The 25,681-nt window shown below is 35.1% G+C and overlaps 1 protein-coding gene across 6 annotated transcripts in view; it reads left to right on the forward strand.

Annotated features, from left to right (window-relative positions):
• DGKB (diacylglycerol kinase beta) overlaps positions 1-25,681 on the forward strand; it is a 366,387-nt gene that overhangs the window by 139,876 nt on the left and 200,830 nt on the right. For all 6 annotated transcript variants that reach the window (XM_069774198.1, XM_069774191.1, XM_069774183.1 and 3 more), the window contains 4 exons: positions 6,352-6,426; positions 17,987-18,072; positions 20,418-20,507; positions 23,133-23,293. In XM_069774198.1, coding sequence (XP_069630299.1) covers positions 6,352-6,426; positions 17,987-18,072; positions 20,418-20,507; positions 23,133-23,293 — 412 coding nt within the window. The remainder of the gene's footprint in view (positions 1-6,351; positions 6,427-17,986; positions 18,073-20,417; positions 20,508-23,132; positions 23,294-25,681) is intronic.

Here is a 25,681-nt window from a genome sequence, read left to right on the forward strand (position 1 = left end):
GTATCCTTCAAGTCTTGAAAAAGCCTACGGTCTTTTGGCTGAGATTAGGCTGAAGATGACACCTGGGGATAGTGGGTGATGTGGGTACCCAAAAGCACAAAAGGAGGGATCCAGTGTGATTCTAAAGCTTGGAACTAAGCAAGTAAACTGCAAGTGGGTCAGCTTTCCCTACCTTTTCCTCACTGCCTCCATTAGATCACTTCTTTCAAACAGCGCCCCTTAAAGTGAACTGACAAAAGGGACAAAATCCTGCAAAGTAGATGTTAGGGGAGGTCTTAGAGCTGAAGAACATTTAACCAAAAGTGTATTCGAAGACCTCTGAGAGAACAGGTTATCATTTAGGAGCTGATTATGTAATCCATAGACTGGTATACCTAGATAGCATCAATGACAGCAGCGCTGTTTGTGTCAAAGGCAGTTAGTGATCTAAAAGATTCATTCTAAACAGTTTCAAGAACATGCCTTTGCAATCACAACAAAACAGTATGAGCCACTCTGAGCATTCATGTTTCAGACACTCTAGCAGTGTGAGGTAGCCCTGGTCTTCTGTGCAGTCAGGGGCATTGTGGGTGGTAATGTACTAGCACTCAGCTTGACTTTTTCATAATACCAACATGAAGTGAGTAGATCGAGGATCCAGTCTGGAATTATGTAGGTGAGAGGCAGGTTAAAGAGCTGCACTTATGTAGTTAGTTATAGCCTAGAAACAATTTAATGAAATGCTGTTTCACATCTTTCAGTTCCCAGCTCATAATTGGTCTCAAGTGTTACTATTTGAATGGGCTTAATGCACGAGGGATGTCATTTAATGTTAGATATTCTCCAGGGTAAAAGCAAATTTAAAACCCGATCCCCTTCCCAGGCTCCTATTCCCATTCACATATTGCAGTCTGACACTTCTCAGTTTATGTTAATGCAACTGTTACTGAGGCCAAGCAGATCACAGGAACGATGTGAATTTAAAAAATGAATGCTTTATACACGCTTGTTTCACTAACACCATTACCTACAAGTGTCATTACACAATGAAGTGTATAGCACGAGGGCAGCCACTAGCAGCTGAGTATAGTGAAGTATGAGAACCTCTTAAATTGGCTTTGATACCACATGAAATAAAATGTTAAATTGCATACTAATGTGTCAAGGCTGCACTCAATATTTCTGTTAGGAGGAGCACATCAAAAGGTCAACTGCATAGACATGTAAATGTATCTCAAGTCATTCACCAGCAGGAGATAATATGTCATGGTTAGATCTAAAACTTGATTCAAAAAGGTTAAAAAAAAGTCCACATATGGACTATTTGATGAGAAGGGGGTTGCCTTCCGTCTTTTAGGTGTTAATGTTTCATATCAATACCAGTAACAGAATTATAAAATAGGGACGTTAAAAGTGCATATTAGCTTGAAGCTTTAATCTAAGGGACGAAAACATTTTCAGGGAATAATAATATTTAACTTTTTTACTTTTCCTGGTTTGTATCTGGCTGCTCTACAGTCAGTAACTAGAAAGAAGAATCGCATATTCCTCCCCCCCCCCGACTGCCGCCTCCAATTTTGTGGCAGTTATATGTTGTGAAAAGTAAAATCATAGGACATTTGAAGACATAAATAGCTTTGCAAAATGTACAGTTATGGTGATTCAAGTCAGGCTTTTTGATTATAGCGATTTTGTAATCTGGTCAGGTATTGAGAGCCTAGGAGTAGAGGATAGGCTGTAACAAAAGTAAGATTTCAACAGCAGTGAGGGGATAAAAACCAAACCCAAAATCTACTAATTTTTTTAGATGAGAATTTCATTATCTTGACTCATTCAGATTAAGGTGATCTTTTACTGAAAGCTATTCTTCAGTCTTTACTTAGGATTTTCTGTATTTGAGAGATCACAGTGAATGAAGTTATGATTTCTAATTGACTTTCATTGAACACAGAAAGGTTATTGCAGATACTGTCAAGACTCCAGTGTTCCCACAGTTCCCCATATGAGATTTTATGCCTTGCCATATGGTAACCCAGCCCATTTCATTGCCCTTAGACTTGGAGAGAGTGTATGCATCCATCTGACAACCAGTTGAATAAATGCACTCCTCCAATAATACTCTGTAATTTCCTTTTGTATTTTGCAATTTTTGTTAAATCTCTCAAATGCAAAGGAAAAGAATTGAGAATCACTTTAAGGTGAAAAAAGTTAGGTGCTTTAGTTTCAGTTTTTGAATGTTGGAGCAGAGGGGTGGTGGGAAACAAATAGATAATGTAGAAAAAGTGCATTCAGAACACAAAAATACTTTCTCTACAACCATATCTAATTACCTTATCATTACGTTTTAAAACTTTGATTCTGTTAGAAAGCCAGAGTTTTGCAAAATGTATAGAGATAAATATCATGTTCTTCTGGAATAGGTTTCTCTTTTAAAAAACAATGCTGTGACTTTCAGACGTAATTGCAAAATAAAGAACTATGAAAATAACCCAGTTATACTTTCTTCTTAATGGAGAGATTAATATTTATTGTCCATCACCTGAAACACAAATGCATTTACAGTTACTTGGACTTAAATGATTTAGTCCAATGGATAATACATATGTTTGTAATAAAATAGAACAAAAATACAATTCAATGTTTATTAAGAAGATAGTAGCAAATTAGAATTAAAGTTGATCGACTTTAAGCCTTTCACACACCAAAAATAGATTATAATTAAGCATGAGATTGGATAGGAGTTCAGCAAACCCAGTCAAGTGTCTTCCTCAGGCTATATCACACTGTAACATGTTTTCAGTGATTGTGCATGAAATGGACAGGTGTGGTTAATTTCATCAGAAGAGAAACTGCCGTACGTCCATTTCATCCTAAGGCTAACAGTCCTTTCTGTCTGTGTTTAAGATCTGACTAATCAAGAAAACAGCTTTGAATAATCTGTGAATAGAATGTATATATGTAGTACCTCATTGACAAAATAGTTTCTTTCAACAGAAAAAATATACAACAAGCATGTAGTGCTTCTGAAACTGTTGTTAAGGTTAATGCTTCTCACACAAGAGTCCTTCTAAATCATGCTGTTGTTTTGCCATACTCATTACTTTGTTTTCCACTTCCCCATTTTCCAATTTATTTGCCTGACCAGCAGGTGAGTTTAAACAATTGTTTCCTTGACAAATGTGTGGTTGGATGCACTGGAGATCAGCTTCCGTACACTGACGTTTCCTGCTGACTCCACGTTCAGTGTCTGTGCAGTACAGGTTGATGATATCTTTGACCTTTGTTGTTTTCAAATAACTTTGGTTCATAGTAGCTCTTCCATGCTACCCTCTGATTAATCTGGCTTTCTAAGCTTTCATTTAGCATTGAGACAAAATATAGAAGCAGTTTCAAATGATCTTTTTCAAATGTTGTATGTCTAGGACAGAAGATCACTAGCATTCTTTTAATTTTGGGGAGGAGTCCTTGGCTTCTTTCTTCTCTGCCATTAGGGTTAAATTAAGCCTATATTGACCGCATCTTGAATAGTCACCCCCTAGATGAATGAAGATGCATCCCCCAATTGACACAAGGCACTGCTATGGCTGGCTTCTTCCCCAGTATAGTTGACTTTACTGCCGGTTTTGAATTGCCAACAGGTTTCTGTCTATTTCTTTCCTCTCTCTAAAAGAATGATCTTATGACTTCTGAAGATAGCTCAGTCTAACTCAGCCCAAGGTGCACTCAAGAGTATTTTCTTCAGCAGCAGAGCTGTTTAAAGATGATCCCAGCCCTCTTGGCCACTTCTGCTGTAATTTTCTGCCTCCTCAGTTATGCTAGTGGAGCTATTTTGAGGTTCATATGAGATCATGGACATGATTTAAATGAAGGAAAAAGATGACAATGGAGAAACATTTCTGAGGATTTGTATTTTAAATTATATCTGTTTAGTTTTCCAGATCACAGAATAACCCCACAAATGGTTACAGAAGCACAAGTGTTTGTTGAAAAAATGTGTCATTGGGTAAGAACCAGCTGGAGGTGGTGGTGGCCAGGGGTAATTTCATGAACTGGCTTTGTTCGTGAAATTGAACTCCATCACAAAAAACTGTCTTTCGGGGGCATTTTGCACTACGCTGCCTCATGGCTTTGTCAGCACAAATCTCCAGTCACAAGGAAACCATGTCCAATTCCTTCCTTACATATGGAAGCAAGACGTTCGGAGACACGTCAGTATCAGTAGGCTGTTTGGTACTGCAGGTATAAAACTGGAAGGCTAAATACTGTCTGTTTCCTCATCTTGCATGTGTCACGCTGTTAGGTCTAGTTACAGTTTAGTGTGAAGGCAAATGTTTATAGGAATTTTCATCCTCTTTTTTGGAGAACGTATGAATGGAAATGAACCATCAATTTATGAATTTTACACAGACTAGCATACATAAGTATGTTGCAATAACTTAAAGCGTTATGTGTCATTTGCAGTGAGACATCATAGAGTGATTATCTGGTATTGATGTTTGAGTAGTGCCTGTGGATGGTATGCACTGAATCAAGTATGATTCAATGTAATCTCTTCATTATTGCAGGTGGACTTCTGGGTTTTGGCTAGAGATACCTAGCTCCCTCTTTATTAAGAAGGCTTTTATAGCATTTCACCGATTCCTGACAAGGGTATTGTGAGTGTAGGTAATGGCTGGCATGTTTTGTAGCACCAAACTTTTAGGCAAATAACTCTAAAGCCTTTGGGACTTTGTAACAATACTGTTCGTGAACTTCTTATGGTTAGCTACACAAATTAAATTAGCAGCACCTTTGACCAGGTTGAATCCCATACGTCCTTGGGAAGCAACTTACACATACTAACTAGAAAATTAAAAATAGGATCCTTTCACCTTGGTAAGATGCTGCAAATCAAATGGAAATACGCTGAGTTGTAAATCCACTGTCAAATGTCTGATTTAGTCGTCATCACAGCTGTTGACAATGATGCGTGCGTGCTTGCAAAGTGAAACCAGTCATTTCACATTGACTTTTTCTGTCAGGAATGGCATCAGGAATAGATTGTGTGTGTGTGTTTGAATACAGTGCTTTATGAAGAAGCTGATACCACTAAATAATTGAGAAGTTAAGAAAATGTTCCAATTTGGCAATTTTAGAGATAATTATAAATTTGTTTGTATTCAGTATTCTTACACCCTTGCCTTCCATCTAGCCTAATAAATTATGCATTGCTATTAAGAAAATAAAATTAAAAAAAAAATCCCTCAATGTGCACATAGATTGTGTCTAGACAGTTTTATTTTGCCGAATTTGAAAACAGGGACATTTTAACTTAAAATTCAGCTCTTATTATGCTTCCTTTTATTTAAGGCAGTAAAAAAAAGGAAGAGATAGTTCAGGGGAAAAATAAATGCTTTCTTAAAAATATTAAAGTATTATTTAGCTTGAGGACATAAACATTAAAATTAAAAGCAAGAAACAGGGGTTTATGATTTAAACTATTGCTATAGGTGTATGTTTATTCATTCTGAGATCTGACTTTCATGTGCTTACTTGTTTCTGTGTAAGAAATGAAGCAGCTACCACATCATAATCAATGTAGGAAAATGCATTTCTAATATTTGTAGTGAAGAAACAAAATGTTTGTCACACTTTTAGGACAAGTAACCTCAAATTTATAAAGTTACAGTTTTTAAAATAGTTTGCCATTTAAGGAATTATTTGCTGGAAGTGGGACAGCAAATGGGGTCCCTTATGGGGTAGGACAATGCTTTTCATGCTGTATCAATAAATTGCTTCCTATTATTCAGATAATTTTAAAATATGTGGAATTTAAGTAAAACAGTAGTTTTGAATCTTTTTCATTTTCTTCCCATTTGAATATAATCCAAAGGAGATGTAGCTGAGAGTAGACTTGCTTTCTCAGAATGTTGTTCAACCTATGGGGACATTTTTGATCGGTGGCAAAGCCAATTTTCTTTTGCAATTAATTATACTTGTAATTTTGTGTTAGCCATAAATTTCAGGAATAAATCTCTCCTTTACCATGGAGTTACTTTAACAAGAACCAATGTGCTTTTCCCTATGCTTTTTTGATTCACCTTTTTCTGTGTCATTATACCTTCTTATCCTATTTTTTTTTCTCTTTGTATACAGCATTTGAATTGTAGATAGCTTGTAGCACTTCTGTCTCAATTTTATGGCCACAATACACTATATGCATGAATTACAATTGCTGTGTTCAAATGTTTGATTTTTTTTGTATAAATGAGATCGTGCAATTCAAATAATGATAGTATGTGTTAACTTCTTTAATTCTTTAATTTGGTAAGTTTAAAAAAAATTCCAAACGTATAAGTAAATATTTTCTCCTTGTCTCTTTCACCTCTTCAGAATTTATAGAAAATTTCAGTACCTTTTAAATCCTCGTCAAGTTTATAGTCTTTCTGGAAATGGACCAATGCCAGGGTAAGTCTACAGTTAATATTATTACCAAGAACTCATTTAATAAAATGCTACATAATCAAATGAACAGACTGAAGCACATATAGCATGCTTTGAATGTATCAACACTACAGACCTCTGAACGCTGCAGAAATTTACAGGTATTATTTGTTTACAGGTACCAATAAAACTACATATCATATGTTTTACTGATAACCATGCAGTACTCTATAAGAACTGTGGGATAATTTCATTCTATTTGCAGCTTTTACTGCTATATCAGCAACCCGAGTTAATGTGGGGGTTACTTTTATGTTAGAACTATCAGCCTCAAAGGCTGACCTGCAGGACATACATTTCTTCTACATAAGCATGTATATGCACATATGTTTGTGTCTGTGTTATATATAATGTGTATATATATATTCTTATGCATTTCAGATATAGAACGTTGTTTCAAATTACAGTAGCTGTGCACTCCTTATCAATTTCATGATCTTGGGGATGTAGTGAGCAGAACATGATGAGACAGGCTAGATTATGCTGGCAGTGACTTTTTACGGTGACTGAAGTGTCGTCTGAACTGGCTAGTGTTGCAGTCGCTCACCTAACATGCTTATTCCATGATTCTTCCTGTTTTGCATTCATGAGGAGAATTGCAGTATATCAAATACCAACTTTTGCCACCTGGAATTGTCTCCTTTTTAAGTAGTGGGTACTTTGGTAGAAGAAAACAGACAGACCGGCCGTGAACATCTGGTCTGTGTATAATTTTGTATGTATTGGATGTTATTTAGTTATGTCACTGATATATGGAATTTTACATCAATGAGAAGAGTTGCAGAAGGCTATTAGGAGATACATGTTCACTGATAGGAAGTTTACACTGTTATTTGAATACTTTTTTTTTTTAATCTTGGGAGTTTTTATTTGTTTGGACTTTTTTTCTTTTACATTGGAGGAGAGTAAGATGAAGGTGGAAATATGTGTGATTTGTGCCTTGCAAAGTTATATTGCAGTTGTCACAGACGGATTACTGGAAAAAGTATGCTCTGACAGTTTCTGCCAGTACTTCTGGTTTTAAGGCCAAATATATAGGAAGCTATTCTCTCTCAAAACTATTCTAAACCAGCTGTCCATTTGTTGTCTTAGACTTGGGCTGTGTATAGCATTGATGAAAGTGAAAAGCGGATTTGGCCCAATCCTTTTTGAAGTTAAGATTCTCAGGATATCTTGCACTACAGTGTGGCTAATGTGCAACCTGCAGAATGGTGCAAAACCTGCTCAAAAATTGGAAATAATGACATGCATGATTTCTTTCATGCCTGTAATTTTATCCTGTACCTGAACACTAATGCTGTTTTATTAATCAAATGGTATTTACTGTTTGTGTTTTGTTATGCTAGTCTTGACATATGGTAAATTTAAGTAACTTTAGTCCAAAGAGTAAGTAGACTAGAAAAATTGCAGAAACTTGTTTCAGGAATTTCTAAGAAATTTTATCTGAGGCAAAACTAGTAACCAATATTGGTTTACATACGGTATAATAGAAATGCCATGCTAGAGACTGAGATGGCAACTTTTAAAACAACTGAAATATTTTTGTTCAAATTCATCTTATTTCATTGAACCTTTTTTTAAAAGAAATCAAACTGAAAAAAAAAATAAAATCAAACCCCGCTTACTGACTGCATTTCTGTCCATTACTGCCTTCTGGTTTTCATGTATCTTGTGATGTAAAGGAAAATGTATTTTAAGACAGAAGCACAAGAGGGCAGTGTTAAGTTCAAACTGAAACCCTGCACTGAAGCGATTTAAACTTTAGTCTTTTGAACCAGGGCAGTGTTTTTTAGAAAATATTTTCAATTTCTCTTCCTATTAGGAATCAAAATAGTTTTACTTCAGAGTCACTTTGAAGAAATTTCTAATTAATTTTCAAACAGACACTGCATTTTATTAAGCTTGTTTTGGTATATTTTTTATTCATTCCACAGAAATGAATAATCCTAAATTTCCAGTTTATCTTCTGCCATCACTTCTTGCCCCTGGCAGTACTATGTAGGCTGCATATAATTTGTCCCTTAAGTGAGCAGTTGAACAAACTCTGTATTTCACTTGCCAGTCCTTCTTTCCCTGTCTGTGAGGGCTGGATTGCCTAATAAAACCTGCCCATCCATCCATCCGTCCACTCACTCATCCATCTCTATAATGCCAGTTATACTGCGTTGTCAATCAAAATGTTACATTTATTTAATGTTGTCATATGTGTCATAAAGATTGAAATTGAACAGAGCGGAGTATTGTACAGCACAGAGAAAAACAAAAGTGTATTCTTCATGCCAATTACTGTTATTTAGTGGAAAGTGATAAACATAACGATATTTATTTTAAAGCATTTATGATTATTGTAATACATTTTAATTGAGTCTATTTTGAGGTTTGGGTTTTGGGGCTTTTTTTAATAATAATTTCAGACATGTTTACTCAACCTATAGGATGTCTGTCGTATTAGGGTAGAATTTGCATGGTTTTGATAGAGCCAAGCTGTCTGCTTTAACCCACAAGTTAATGTTTTTTTATCTATGATGGTATTTTTCTCACGGGCTGCTGTCATCAACCAAGAAGATAACATTCACAAGTTTTCTAGCTTGAGTTCCAAACATCTATGGCTACCATGAATTAATATTTCCACTTCATTTCTGTCAAAAATCTAAGTATCTCCCATTTAGATAAGAGAGGAAGACAAGAGAACTAGGAGGCCAATAAAATTCTAAATCTTAGGGGGACTGTGAAACCACTGTATTTTTTTTTTTTTTAAGTCAACAGTTCAATCAGTAGGTCTTTTGTTCTTCCTCTTCAGTGGGATAACCATGTTCTTTCATGGAAATGTGTTGGAATAAAGGGCTCCTTAGTAGACCTGAGCTGGAACAGGGTTAAAATAATCTTTGCTCAGAGGAAGAAAGGCCACTAGTGGAATCCCATATTTGAATTTCTTTGAAATCTGGAAATAATACATTTCATTTTCCCTTTCGAACCACTCCCTTAACAAACAAGGAAACAAAGAAAAAAAACCCAAAACACACACCGCCCCTTCCATAATATCAGTTATTGTGCATTTTTTTATAAATATGCTGGTGAGTAGCAGGTCAACGGACAAATATTTTGAACAAGTTGGCAATGAATTTTAGTATTGTTGTCTGAATGTGCAATTACTCAAGTGGATGTGTCACCTACTTTCATAATAGATGGGATGGTACTTGGAGAACTGCAGGGACAGCCACAAAAACTTTTCTTGTAGCTTCTTAGCGTGCCTAAGCTAAGGTTTTCAGATCTGTTTATGTCAAGACTCATGTACATAATCTGTATAAAAATATGTACATGATGCAAATAAATCGCACGGCAGCTGAATCTCTGACATTGATTCCTTTCCAGCAACGGAAACTGACCTGCTGCGAGGCCTGAAAATCAAGGAGCTCTCAGCCCAAGGGCAACAGTACACTTTAAATACTGGTCTAATAATTAATGGTTTAGGCATTCTTTAGCTGGGAGTAGAGAGATATCGGTAAGCTGGAGAAACCCTGTAAGCTCTGCAGCTGAACACAGGCATAAAAGGTACTCCACAGTTATAGACTGCCACAGTTAACAAAGTGACATGAAAATTGCCAGGCTGATACATTGTGTAATTTGTGCCTGGCACCTGTGTTTTTAGCCTTGAAAAGAGTTTCCCTGTTTGGTTGTTATATCTCTATAGGAGTCTTCTACTTCTGACAACAACTGTTATTGTGGATTTAATGATCTTGAAGAATCTGAAATTCAGTTATTGTTCACCTCACAGAGAGGTAAATAATAGCTGGATGAATAGCAGTCGAGCCACAGACCCACATGACTCTGTAGAGAGGTCACCGTTTCACAAAGGCTTTGTCCCTGTGAAAAGGCTCCCGTTCCCTTAAGTGTATTATTTAAAATGTCTAATTTATGTTATTTTTATACTCTATAATAGAAATTATATCCACAAAAGTTGTATTTCTTTGTAACTCCCTTAGCATTTAATTTGGAGAGCGTGTATTTTTTAAAATTCTATCCGCAAGTTTACCTCAACAGGCCTTTTTAAATCTTAAATTCCGTCCACTTAAAAGATGCCCAAGACAGCCAAACTGAATCCTGACAACTTACTCTGTAATTTAGTTGGGAATCTACAGCACCTGGGCCTTTATAACTTCACAAAGCAATAGGCCTATTTTGAAAATTACACTATTTTCCCTGATTATTGGAATTGATTGCTAGAGCATTTCTTTGCTGTTGGACATTTGGAATATCCAGAGTATTCTGTGAAGACACAGACACCAAGAATATTTCTAGAAGATAATAACTGCGTAGTTATTTTCTCCTGAACAAAACCGTGAACCTGGTCTGTACTTCCTTGGAAGAATTACATTTTTGCCAAAGAATGGCAAAGCAAGCCATGGTGGGTACTTTAATGATTAAAATTACTGTTGTGCATCGTAAATCAGTAGTACTTAGAATTCAGTAAGTCTTCACATGTGAAACTTAAACCTTGGGTTTAGAGATATATTTTAAACAGCTGTTTAACAATATTTTTACCTGTATGACATCTGTGGTGTTTGCTGCATACATAGCACAATCTTTAAGTATTGTAAATATCACCAATTTCCACTCCTCTCTCAGTCTAGACCTCCAAAGTTGTGAGCCAGATTCATTCACCTCTCTCTTAACCATTGTAATTGTTCAGTAGTGAGTTTGCCACACACTTACAGTCTTTGTCTGAAATCTATTTTAAAAGCCTCTGTCACATCCTTTAGCCTGCTTATTAGTTTGCTCGTCTCACATTCTTGAACTGGTTCTATTTTCTCGGTCACCCCAAAATAAGCTTTTGACTCTTACACTTAAGTTACTTCTGAATGTATGACATCCAACCTCTTTACACCACCCACTATCCAGCATAAATTGATTCACTTTTCCCACAAATGCTTCTGTATTTCTTCTTCTGACTGGCATATATCTCTCCCAAATCTGCAAGGGTGCTACCCATCTTGTGGGTATTACACAGATAAAGCAAATTTCATTCTTTCAGGGATCATAGGTGTAACACCATCATTATTGTTCAATGTCTGTATCAGAATGATTAGGGGCCATCTGCTGACTATAATGCTATACTGTAAAAATAGGTTGGTATACATCTTAAGCAATAGTTAAGGAAAACCTAAGTTTTGGTTGGACAGGGCTTTGAGCAACCTGACTAGTGAAAAATGTTCCTCCCCATGGCAGGACGGTTGCAGTAGATGATCTTTAAAGGTACCTTCCAACCCAAACCATTCTACAATTCTATGATACTAATGGTTTTTTTGAGTGTGAAGTATATCATATGGACCAATGTTTTTGGTGTTGGGTCCCTGACAGTAAAATGTCCCCTATACTCATGGAGTGCCTCAATATCCCATGTGACCACACACTGAAGGACTGGGATATTGTTTTTCTAAATGTGCCATCATGGTTTTTAGCAAGCCTGTGATTTGAAATTGGCAGCCACCTTTGTCTTCAGAAAATATGAACTGAAAACAGTATTTTCGACTGCAATATATGCATCTACCAGTTAACTTTTGCACATTAAAATGCTGTTCCAGGAGAGGAATATATTGCCACATGCAATGATAAACTGGATTTATTGAAACTATTTTTATTAGAGTGATTTACTGGAATTACTGTCTCATGAATAGTGTCGTTACAGTATACAGAAAACTGTAACTGAGAGTTGTAATGAGATTAAAGTATGTACGTTGTCCAGTTACATGGCCAGCTCAGCTTGGCAGTCTAGAAGAGGAAAAACTGTGTTCAGTTTTCATTTGTATTCTCAAGTAAATAACTATTTGTCAGGGATTGTATTTGCTTTGTTTAGTAAAATGACAGCAATATGGTCATTACAATAAAGGAGTAAACATTGCAACAGTGCAATTGCTTTGTCTTTCTGCTTGGTACTTTCCTATGGACAATTAGTTTAGGAAGAATCAGTGGTGAGTTGAACATCTAAATTAGTGAAACTGCTAGATTAAACCCAGCATTGTGAATTCACAAGTAGACAATGTTTCTAAGTTATAGGGCTCACCTGGAAGTGTAAGACAGCTATCAGATTGGTCCTTTGTCAACACGAATCTGTTAAAGAAGGTTTAGCGGGCTCCAATTTGCTTCAAGCTGGTGATATTTAGGGTGAACATTTATCTTTCATTCACTTCATTCATACACAGTGTAAATTCTGTTGTAATATGCAAATGTTGTACTAGTTCACTTGTAATTATCAAACTTACAAGTTACAGATGCCATTCAGGGAAATTTTGTTAATACTACTGTATTTGATTTGTGTCACACTTTATGAAAAAGAAATATTTGCTGAATTTAATGATTTTACGTATTTATTGATTCATTATTATTGTCTCAATACCGTTAAGGCCAGCCTACTTTATTACTGTGGATATAGACATTTTGAAACAGAAGTCGTAATAAATAATTTTTAATACAGTTTCTTTGTAAATCATAATGCAGAGCTTCTGAAGTCCTCTATCTTGCAGCTGATTACAATTAGATGCAAGTATTGTAATTGGCAAAGTTCATGTACTGTGTATAGTAATATTGGCTGAGAAGCTGTGAGACAAAAGTATTCACAAATTTTACTGGTCATCTATTTCTAAATTACTTTCCTTTTCCAAAAACTGAATCCAAATTTCTCAGGGGTAACTGTAAAAGCAGCTCAGTAAAAACATGGGTCTGAGCCACAAGAGATGAACTCTAACACCATTTACAGTATTTAAGAGAAAATTTCCGTAATGTAGGCAGATACTAAGTTCTGTTCCCTTTTTTTTGCACTTTGATCTTCTTTGCAGTGGAGAAATTTACCAAGTTAAATAGTATTTTTATGTCCACTGAGAATTTGCAATTTACCTTACATTTAGCTGATACCTATCCTGAGATACCAATATCAGTGGATTATTCTTTGCTTGGGCTATTGACAGTTATAATTTTTGCTTCCACTGTGAGTGAAGAAGACTGGCTGAACTATTTCACACAGTGCTGCTGTTATGCCACCTTGTGTGGCTGAGCACCTGAAATCTCTGCATAGTACACTGCTGCTGGGTATGAGAGAAAAAAATCATGTGGAGGTACCTAAGTGGAAAGCATTGTAAGTTATGTTTTATTATAGTTTTACTGTGAGTGGGGCAGGATTTCCTAAAACAGTTCTATAAGAATAAAGGGGGGGGGGGGGGGGGGGCGGGGTGTATCTGTGCATAAATCAATTATAAATGCATGATTCAACAGCAAATAGTTAAGTCCTGTAGCATTGGTGTTTTATTCATAAATAGTTTCTCTGCATTTATATGGATTTGATGAGGTGATTATGAGAAACTGAATTAGAGTAGTATAGGTAGTTGAAACAGTTGCCATCTTTCAGGTGGAAATTACTAATGTATCAGCAGAAACTCAGTAATTGCCTCTGTGTGTGATCCTTGTGTCTGGCAAAATAAAATAAAAATAGGCTGCCATCAAACACCTTCAGTGGTTTAAATTTATTTGTTTTACTTCCAGCAGATAGGAAACTGGAATAGGGAAGACTAAAACAGGTCAATTTACAAGGGAGCTATCAAGATAAAGATATCTATTTATAGGTTTTCTAGCTCAGTCTTATGACTAAGCCCATTTACTATGTTAGTTATTGACCATGGACCAAGAACTATGTGTATGCTTATGAAATTTGTAGAGTGTGAAAAGTTGGGAGATGTTGTAAAAAAAGGGAAGCTGCAGTTTAATGATAGAAGAATTTGATCATCAGGCAAGAATTAGATGATCTTGTCAATTTTGATGATAGAAATACAATCAAATACAATAATCTCTTGTAATCCACATTAAAGGATTGGTTGTATTGACCTTTTGCAATAGAAAGAAAAATGGTTCATTTTCCAGAATCATCTAACAATTCACCTAGCAAAAATATCCTGCTGTTTTAAGGCCTTAGTATGCAGCCATACATTTTTTTTTCTTTTTGGTCTTCCTGTGGATTATTATATAGTTGTGCCTTTTCATCTTTTATTCCCAAATGTATCAGGAGTTTTGTTTGTCCTGTGGTAGGGGATGTGAGTAGAAGTTCTGCTGATCTTTCTTGTTGTCTTTTTGCCAGTGATTGAAGAATAGGTAACTGTAACTTGGGTTACAGTCTGTACCAGCCTAATGTTCTTAGGTACCATTCTAGCTCTGGTGACTCATGTTAAGTGATGTGGGAAAGCTTTTTACTATAATGTCTATAAAAATCAACTCTTTATAAAAGAATATCTACCTATTCTCATATCCATAAATAAAAGGGGAATTTTTTCTAGAGGCAATATTTTTCTTCATTTAAAAAAAAATAATCAAAATAACATGTTGTATTAAATGTTTCTGTGTGAATTATAGTACAAATTAATTTGATACCTATAAAATACATGTTTTGAAGTTTCTGATTTACCTGTTTCTCCTATCCTATTTAATTTCTGAGAAGGTTATTGGCATAATTTCTCTAAAGATTATTGATATAATGGACATCTGTCCTTTGTACTTACTGTCATACTTGTTGTATTATGCTATGTAAAGAGTAATCATCTAAATTGTTAAAAAATAATAATAATAATTCTTTAAAAAGTAGAGATAAAACTTTTGGGGGAGAGACCCATTGTAAGTACTGTTTTATATTTTTATGTTATTTGATGTTTATTATATATAGCTAGGGTCCTTGTACAATTTTATGAATCAGTTCAGGAAAACAGGACTAAATTTTCTATTCTGGTCCTTTACCTTAGTCTGACAGTGCACAAAGCCTTTACAATGGCTTCCATTTTTTTTTTATTTCCTCTTCAAACCACTTTTACTAAGTTCTTCTCCAACAATTTTTTTTTTCCAAACCATATAAAATGTTCCGTGGATAAGAAATAACAGGTGCTATTGAAACATTAATTGACTAAAGTTATCTTGATAGGCAATGCTTACTCTTTACCTTAAGTTCTATTAAGAAATCTGTCAAAATCTTTACAATTACAACACTTACTGAGTTTGAATGAAACCTTATAAACAGAAAACCATGTTCCCTTCCCAACTCTTAATGTAGGCTGCACATTCTAATTCAATGAATGAGATTTATTTACATATATAATTATATAACTATATTTAATTTTATAAATTAATTTGATTTTATAAATATTTATATTTGTTACAATATATTTATATACACTGTTTATATATGCAAATATAGAATGTAAGGTATATTATACTTTATGCATTTTATGTATTATGTAGTTATATAAAGTATATCATTTTTATATTTAAATTCATAAAAAGAAAGTGTCATTTGAACTTAATGCTGTACTATGAAATTGTTTGGAAAATTCACTGTGTATGAATATAAAATGCTCCAGGGGAAATATGAATGAAGCTTACTGAGAATTTTTTTGACAACATGGTTTTGTTAGATTCTTCAATCCCCCACTTTCTTGGGAAGGTATACTCTTTTGATGAACATTAAATATAAAGTCAAAACAAAAAGAACATTTGATAGCCATATGATGAGGATGCTTGTTTATAAAAAGGGAGACAGAGCTTTAGGTCTGTGTTCTGCCTATCTGGATTAATGCTAGCATCAACCCTGTACTTTTGGTGTTGTTTTGTTTGTTTGTTTATTTGTTTTTTCCAGACTTTCTTTTTGACATCTGTTACATGTGGTAGAAATACTTAAATATTTATAGAACATAGTACCCTGCTGTCACCTCTGGGCTATAATTTGATTTTAAATTAATCTGAAATACCCTCAGTACTGGAAGCAACATAATTAAATCTGCTAACTTTTTACAGACCCAACACATTGGGTCTAAGTGGGAATGCTGGTGATAGGAGGCATTTGTCTCTCTGCCAGGTCTTGTGAAGTGACAGAGATGTGCACCTGTGGGCCAAGGCATATCTCAGTGCCCACTCTCGCACTGGTAGGAGGTGACTTCCAGCAGAGGGTCTCTCAGCACATATGCTTATTAGAAGATGTGTTCCCTAAGTGTACCCAGTCAGATTTGCCACACGACGTTTTGGATCAGAAGAGATCCTATAGCACTTGTCCTGCAGATGTGTGAAGTAGAATGTTAAGAGGTGAGAAGGGCAAAGGAGGATTTAATACAGAATGAGTAAGCATCCTTCAGACATTGTACTTGACACTTGAAATTGTCTAAGAGCTCCTCTGAGCAGATAAAATTAGAGGGAGTGGGACAACAATGTGATGGGCTTAATTCAGTGTAGCTTTGCTAACTTTGAAAATCTGATCTAAAACTAATACAACATGAAGTTGTCCTGTTGTCTTCCACATCTTAAATAACATTTTTTGATCATCATGCCTTTCATTTCCTTCTCCCATGCTCTTTCTTTTACTCTGTAGTTTTTCATGTGCTCTCGATTTTATCAAGAGGTCTAAAAGAATTTTTAAACCTTTCAAGGGACAGGAACACCATTCTCGATGCAGCATTAAATTTTCATATGGAAAATAGCTTGAATTAAGCATTTGCAAGTTATTGTGTGTATTTATTTGTATTTAAGAATTTGGGTACAATGTACTAATTGTGCATTTATTAGATAATTGCAAACTGGAAATCAGATCTGGTCACTAGTATATAGAATATTCATTAAGATGTCTGCAACACTAATGAATAGAATATATGTGAATGTACATACACACACATATATATAGTAGTTCAGCAAAATTACTGGAAGGGTTTTGTCTCCTCACAATTTGTGAGTAAGGCATAATTTCAGTATGTGTCAAAAGCTATCCTTAAAAGATGCTTTTAAAATATTGCAACTTAGAGTTGGTTTAATATATCCTCACTTTTCAGCATTGTGGAACATTGGTATTGAATGAAGTGGTGATACTGTCCAGCACTCAATGGGTATGGAAGCAGAAATAGCCAGGCAAATATTACCAAAGATATTTCACTCTTAAAATATGGTTTGTAGGGTGATGGAATGTGTGCATTCAATCTGAAGCTTACTTAATTTGTATTAAACCATGGTGCAAAGTTGTTTCTATCAACCATAGAATGTTCAGCTTATTTTGTATTAGTGTACTATCAGAAATATGCTGTTTTCATATGTTTTTATATCTAGCACCTCACAAGGAAATGTTGTGCAAATACATTTAGCCACCTTAGACTTTTCTGTCTTGAGAGACTACATGTCCATTTACAACTAGGTAAACAGAGAATGTTTTCTGATAATAGTTTCAAACAAGATTTGAACTGAGACAAAGACTTGAATTAACCATCAGGTCCAAGCTATTTCTAGTATTAGTGTACTGTAACAACCCTTGAATTAACAATTTCATATTAAATTGTTGAGATAATACAACGTTGGATTGTATTTGTCTAAAAAATGAATGCATGAGCCCTCATGATTATTATTTCAAGTGTTCACTTGCCATTTACTATTAAATGAAATGTCTTAAGCCATAAAATGTTTGCATAATGCACAATGCATTTATGATAATTAAATAGATATCTTCAATTACTGTTTTTAGGTTAAATTTTTTCCGAGATGTTCCTGAGTTCAGAGTACTAGCGTGTGGTGGAGATGGAACAGTAGGCTGGATTTTGGACTGCATAGGTAATCAATGGCGTTTACATAGTTTTGCTTGATTCATGCTGTTCATTTTACTGCTCTTCCTTATATACCGAAGTATGGATACAGCTATTTCAAACAAGATCTTGTTCATTTAAATTTTTGACATTTATTAACTTGGGACATAATTATTTTTAAGGATATTGAAATTGCAAAGGATATTCAAAATCTCCAGACAAGTCCGGTGCTTGTAGTCTTCTGGATTTCCAGAAAGCAAGAAATTTGAATCAACATATTTTAATTTCAGTTCAAAGTCTATTTCCCAAACTGAATCAAATCTAAGTTGTTTTTTTTAAGACAATTTACCTTAGCTTATTTGCTTTTTCAGTTACCAAAATTTTTATTATGCTTCATTATCGCATAACAGAGATAATGGGCTAACAGCCATTTCAGTTCTGGAGTTCTTTCAGTCAGTTAGCAGCGAAGTCCTCTATATAAATCATTAGGAAGGCCCAGAAGTCAAGATATTACAGAGTTAAACTTCTCAAGGCTTATTAGGGAGAATATCTTCCACACCACATGATCATTTATTTGACATTAGAGAAGCTGCAGAGATAAAATGTGACTATGATGATGGAAATGAGGAAGGGGATGAAGAGAGGTCAAAAGACTCAGCTGAAAGTTTAGATGAAGAGTGTTTAAAAGTGTGTGCTTTGTGGGAGGTGGGAACCAGAAAACCTTTTCAAGTTCAGTGAAAAGTAAAAATGATGTCATGAAGGAATGGATGATGGCAAAGGCATATTTCTAATCTTCATTTGAAAAAAAAAAAAACAAACCTAAACAACTTTTTGCAGATGCAAGCTGTTGATTGTAACTCTCAAATAACTTTCAAAGATGTAAATCAATGTACATAAATACCAGGTGTTTTGCCTAAACTTGGAAGGAAGGGGTGAAGTTTTGCAGCTGTTAATTGTGTCATCACTTTTTTCATGAAGTCTAAAATGTCATGCAGTTACTTTCTCTTTCAGTGGCATTATTTGAAAAAAGACCATTTTGTCTTCATAAAATACTATCTTCTGCACCAATTTTTGTGTTACAGAACTAAGAAATTATTTGGGGGATCCAGGATCTATTTGTTTTGTAGGTGCAGGAAATAGATTTTCAGTGCTGCCTTTTAGTGAACAAAAGCCCTTTGGCATAAAAAGCTTAAGAAATCACCTGTTTTGCGAAACAGACAATTTCTAGTTTGATCTTTTCTTTTCTGATCTCCTGATATACAAAGAACCTGAGATCTGATATACAAAGAAGCTGAGAGTAAAGGAAGAAGAAAATAAAAAAAGGAAACGAGAAAAGGGAGGGGGGAGAGGGGAGGGGAAAAAAACCCCAAACTTTTTTCTCCTCAGTTTGAGACTTTTAAACTTTTTTAAATTATTCTATTAAATATCAAATGTTCTTAAAGATGTGCAGTACACTGGTACTGTGAATGTTAAATCTTCCTAAAGTATTGATGAGAAATTGATAAATAAGAAGATGTCCCTGCCACATCCATTGGATATATAAACTCCTGCTGAGAATTGCTGATAGTTGTGCCTAATTCTGTGAACAAAATAGCTGATTGCTTAACTAGGGAATTTAAAAAGTTGTATATTTGAAATATTATACCTGGGGGATCAGCTGTCCCACTTCCAGCTTTCAGAAAGGCTCTATTTCTTGACAAGGGTACTTTGGCTTGAAATGCTAGAAAGGTACTGGTAAAGAGTCAAAAGGCACTGTAAGTTCATACATTTCAAAACATTACTTATTAAATACAAAATATTGACTTAGAGACTTGATCAGATAGATCAATGCTCGTTTTGAATAGCAGGTTTAATTCCTGATGGACAAACCCCTGGTGTTGGTTTCAGGGAGTTCTTGGTAATGGTCCTCCTGTGTAGACATGAATCCAAGTGAATACATGCTTAAACACAAATATGGTCACTCACATGAAAAAGTACAAGATTCATCTCATTATTCATGCCCTTAACGATTACTCATTTGCATTTGTAGCTGGGAATGACAGAGTTGAGAGCAACAGAGAGCACAACATGTTCAGTCTTGGAAAGATCTTGTCCATCATTGTTTATGAATGTTTATCACATCTAGGGGTTACGAAAGTCCTTGTGGTAACAATCAAGTAAATTAGGATTAAAGATTGAATATTCACTGCAGAAGGGACTCCATAATGGAGTGGCTTGGTGAAATGCTTGTGGCTGAGCAGGCAGCATAATCTCATATACAAAACATGTATTGCTGTCTTTCGCTGAAACAAAACCTAACACAGTTACTGTATCAGTACCGTACAATTAGATTTTTTTGTTCCTTAGTTATGTTTTTTCCTTCTTTATTCACAGAGAAAGCGAACCTGATTAAGCATCCTCCAGTTGCTATCCTTCCTCTTGGGACTGGCAATGACTTAGCAAGGTGTCTGAGATGGGGAGGAGGTAAACACAAATTAAAAATACAATGCATTATGTAATTAAAAGGGGAAAAAAAACTTTTGCATCAATGTCTACACTCAATATTTGGATTTCTTTCTTATGATGTATGTAAAGAACCGTTATCACCTTTCCTCTTTTTAGAATTACCTGTCTGTAAATGTTATATGAATGATTTTATAGATATTAAGGGTTGTAATCACTCTTCATACCTTGTGTGTAGCTTCCACTGACACCAAAAAGGCTCCAAGGTGCAATGAGAGTAGTATACAGCTGTTTGGTTGGCTTTTTATCATCTGTATTGCAGTTATTTCTTTGATCAATACCTTATAGAGGGAGTATTTATTCCTAAATGGATTTTAACTGGGGCTGTTCTGAAAGGGTTACTGAAAACAGCTAATAATGGGTTTGGAGTGGTTTCATCTTTTTTAATATTCATAAATATTAAATGAAAAATGTGTCTCAGCCTCAGACTAGTTCCTTTGATCCACTCCCTTTCTCTTCTTCTACAGAGGATTCCAGACAATAAGTGCTGTGGTGCTATTTATCAGGAAATGAGAAGGCAAAGAATGCTGAAAGGAGAATATATGTAAAGTCAAACCTTTAATACCCTTTGCATCCTTTCCTGGATGTATGGAGCCTTACTCTCAGCTTCTCCAATAACTTATTACCATTCAAGATTTGCATTACAGGATAACTCGAAGGAGACACAAAGAAAGTCTTAGGCATGACTTAGTCTCTGGTGAAAGAATGTCATGTTTGTGGGCTCGCACCCAGTTCTATTTCAGGTCTCGGTTGTTTCAGTCTGAGATGTTGTGTATTTGGAACTTGGCTGTTTATTTGTAACTTCTCAGTCTTTTTAGCTACCTCTTCCTTCTTTTGTCTCATCATAGCAAGTTTCCTTTCCAAATGTCTACCTTGTTACTAGATAGTCTTTAGCAAATTCTCAGTAGTTTCTGTGCTGTAGAACTTCTTCATTAACCATAATGTTCTGTGAAATCACTTGAGGACTTCCTTTATTTTCTCTGTCATGACTGGTGATTGTTTATTCACATAGTCTTAGGAAAGAAAAAAAAACCCAAAACCCAAAACCTAACCAAATCAGCCTTGCTTCACTTTCTGAACAGTTCATGGAGTTGAATCATAGAATAATACAGGTTGGAAGGGGTTGAAGGAAGTTGCTAGTTCAATCTCCTGTTCTAAGCAGGGTCAGCTATGAGAGCATTTGGTTACATTAGTCAGGGCCTGTCCTTCCATTTACTTTTATTTATTTACCTTCCGTTTTGAGTGATTGCATCTGGACTAAAGTAGAAAAGGACAGTATGAAAATATACCAGCTTTCAACATTCTTTCCCCAGTTGCTTTGTGGTAGACAATGCTGTAACACAGATTTTCTGGAACTTCCATAGATTGGAGAGGAGACAGGGCTTCCAGAAATTAAATTGCTGGTGAGTGATCTCAAGGATGCAGACAAATGGAATTGTGCATGCTACTGTTATGCAGTGGTTGGCAGTAACTAACAAAAACATACTATACAACCATAAAGAAATACATGAGCAATAGGTTTTGAGCAGGGAGGCTTTGAATGGCTTTGCTTGCTAAAAGTGTTAATGACCCAGGAAATAGACATCGCTTGAATATGAAAATTTATTTCTGATTTGAAGAAGGAATGCATCCACAGATCTTAGTTATCTATTACAAAGTTGTTTGGTCTGAATAGTGTTCAGAGTAATAATGTCATTTAGTAAAATCCCCACACTTTTTATGTGTGCACACATGTACTGTATGTTGTGTATACTCAGGAGTGTGTAAACAAGTTTTCTACTAAGTTTAGTATACAGTGGAGTGAACTACTACTACTAGTGAATTACCTAAAGACTTCTTGGCAAGTAAGAGTAAGGTCTCTCTACAGAGCAGGATGAGGCTCATAAAGCAATTGTTGAAAGATGGAAAAATGTTAGTTCTGCTGATAAGTCATCGGTTATGGATTTCAAATTTCGGATTTATTATGCTAAACCACATTGAAACAATCAACAAAAAATAGCAGACAGCTTTTAACCTTTCAGTCTCTTGTTAGACTTTAATCAGGCAAGCCTACTGTATGTCTTTTTTCCATAAATTTTGAAATCAAAGGAATTTATTAATTTCATAGCAAGAACATTTTGCAAAGTATAACCTTAGCTTGTTGGATAACTTCTATAATCGTTTGGAAAATTCAAGTGATTGGCAAGTTTTGAAGATCAAATTATTTTCTCCAGTATAAATCTGATGGCCAGTGAAATCTGTAGAATTAATCTAAGTTTACATTAATTTAGCTGACTGCAGAAACCAGCTTTGTGTTTGTACTCCTTTTAATGACAGGTGCTGGAAAATTGTCAATACTTCAAACACAATCCTGCTTTTCAGCTCTTAAATGCATAGTTTTCATTTTTCCAGTCATAGAATCATAGAATAGTTTGGGTTGGAAGGGACTTTTAAAGGTCATCTAGTCCAACCCCCCCTGCAGTGAGCAGGGACATCTTCAACTAGATCTAGCTGCTCAGAGCCCCATCCAGCCAGTCACCCAGGAGAAAGAAAATGGAGTGAAACTTCATTATACTTTATTAAGTAACCATTTTCATGTTTTGCTAGGTTATGAAGGTGAGAATTTGATGAAGATCTTAAAAGACATTGAGAACAGCTCAGAGATTTTGCTGGACAGGTGGAAATTCGAAGTAATACCCAATGATAAAGATGAGAAAGGAGACCCAGTGCCTTACAACATCATCAATAACTACTTTTCTATTGGCGTGGTAAGACTTGTGGTTATCCTTAAGTGTTTTTCTTTTTCTGTTTTGAATAAATGTTTGCATTGCATGTCTTCAAGTGAAGAATCATTGGCTACAGATCATTTATAATGTTATTTTGCTAGTGAAATGAATACTTAGATGACTGACAGCAATTTACATAAATTTACTTACACCCATTTAAACCAGAATTATTTTTCAGGACCTTCTACCTTCCCATCTATAAAGAAGATATTTGTGTTGTTCCTAATGGTTTACGAGCAGCCATAGCACTAAATTTATATTGTCATTATGAAGTTCTTATAAAAATGTAAAGGAAAACTAATCACTTAATAAGAACTCTAAGTAACCTTTTCCATTAGTATTCACATAATCAGAACTGCTTAAAAGAACAGTGGCATTCTTTATTTCTTCCGAGCAGTTTTAAATGATAAAATAAAATAATAATATAAAAAAACCCCACAAGTATCTTCTTGGCTCTGTCTTATGGTGATATTCACAGTTAGAATGAATTATGAGGAAAAGGGGTTTAAGAAGCTCTCCGTGTCCTAGGAACTGCATCTTTGGCTTGTGCTTCTCTATGGTTTGCCATTGTATCTGCTATCCACACTGCATATATGAGGGGAATCGGGCACGTCCAGTCTGACTCTTCAGCCTTTTGCTTTGGTTATGCTTTCAAACACAAGCAAAAGGGGGACCATGCTGAGGTGCAAATGTCACAGATTGAATAGTTCATAAATAAGATTTTTCACTTGGACAGAAATGAAGTCTAATTAACTTGGGAACATGCTCTCCAATAGCTAGCACTAGCTGTTCTGAAATCAGTGTGTTCCACATACATTACATGAATCTGTATATTATTTTTTAATAAAAATCAAAATCCACTTTTACAGGATATCTAATTCTGCAATCCAGTATTTCAAAATACTGCAGAAAAGTGTTTTAGTGGAAGTGCAGCATACAGCATTGTAAGTGCAAGGAAATTAAGGATGTGTGCTTAGTTTATTTGCTTTATTTGCTTACTTAGTTTATAATGCTTCAGCATTAACAAGGTTTTGCCTCAACTTTAAGTGGTTGATGAAATTTTTATATATTAATTGCAATTCTGTAATTTTTGTATACTGCCTATCAGCAATGTGCAGAGACAGTCTATTCCTTAAAAACATTCCTTGGCTTCATGTACTGTGTATTCCTAAATGCTGAAAAAACAATTAATCAGGTCTCCCTGAGGTTAAGATATTTAAGTAGTAAGAAATTGTTGTTGAGGGTTTTTTTGCTTGTAGAGTTTGGATTTTAGCCTCTGTTGTTTGAAGCAAGTGCAGAGAACTAGATGCAACAGAAATAACAGAAATTAGTATATAAAAGTACATAAATGCAAAGTATAAGCACCAAAACTAGTGCAAATTAAGTTCATGAATAGGAGAGAAAGTGCAAAGGAAAATCTTTGGTTACAGGAAAAAAATACCATGATAACAGAAAATACCCAGCCCAGGGGGACATATTCAGTGACTTTGTCAAAAGGGAGTATTGATGCTAAAGCTCACAGATAAAGAAAGAAAATAAATGTGTTATATGAAGGAAGCAAGCAAGAAGTGAGAGGGAGGAGGGATGAGATTTTACACCTATATATTAATACAGTGCAATTTAAATGGTTTCTAAAATGTAGAGTACCACCACATGTAAAGACACAGCACAGAAACAGGAAATTGAATGCCAAGTAGATACTGGGACATCTGTGAATGTGCTAGGCTTCAAACAATCCATTAGCATTTTTCATGGGAAGAAAACAGAACTGCATTCAAGAAAAAAAGTTGAGCTGAAATTATAAAGTGGCAAGATCACAATACTATTAAGGACAGTGTAAATTACTTGTAGAATATTGCAGGAAAATAGCAGGCTCTACTCTGCATACCAGGCTCCATGGAGAACCAGAAGACTCAGTTTTCAGTTAAAAACTTTAAATTCATGAATTTAATAACACTAAATTTATGATTCTTCACATAATAGAAATGTGAGCACCAGAAAATTATACCAGGAGTGGACAATACAATATGTTGCATTGAGGAAAGCTTCTAAAATTGTAAAATCGCATTTTTGAAGGAGTAACATCTGCCAAGTTTGTCATATGTGGAAATATATAAAATGCCTGCTTCTCAATGTTGTTGGTGTGAATAAGACAAAGCAAATGGAAAAAATCAGAAATTTGATTTTAAACTTGCTAAAATTGTGTAATTCATATATTAGGCAGCATTCATAGTAACTCTTGAAAAGCCAGCCAAAATGTTTGTCTATGTGAGTAGACAAAGTACTCAAACTTGGCTACAACTAAAGTAAATCTAACTTCATAAAAGCAAAATTGTTTTCAGTACTTGGTGCTTAATACAAACTTCGGCA

Source organism: Haliaeetus albicilla, chromosome 2 (genome assembly GCF_947461875.1).
Source record: "Haliaeetus albicilla chromosome 2, bHalAlb1.1, whole genome shotgun sequence".
In the NCBI taxonomy this organism is placed as follows: domain Eukaryota; kingdom Metazoa; phylum Chordata; class Aves; order Accipitriformes; family Accipitridae; genus Haliaeetus; species Haliaeetus albicilla.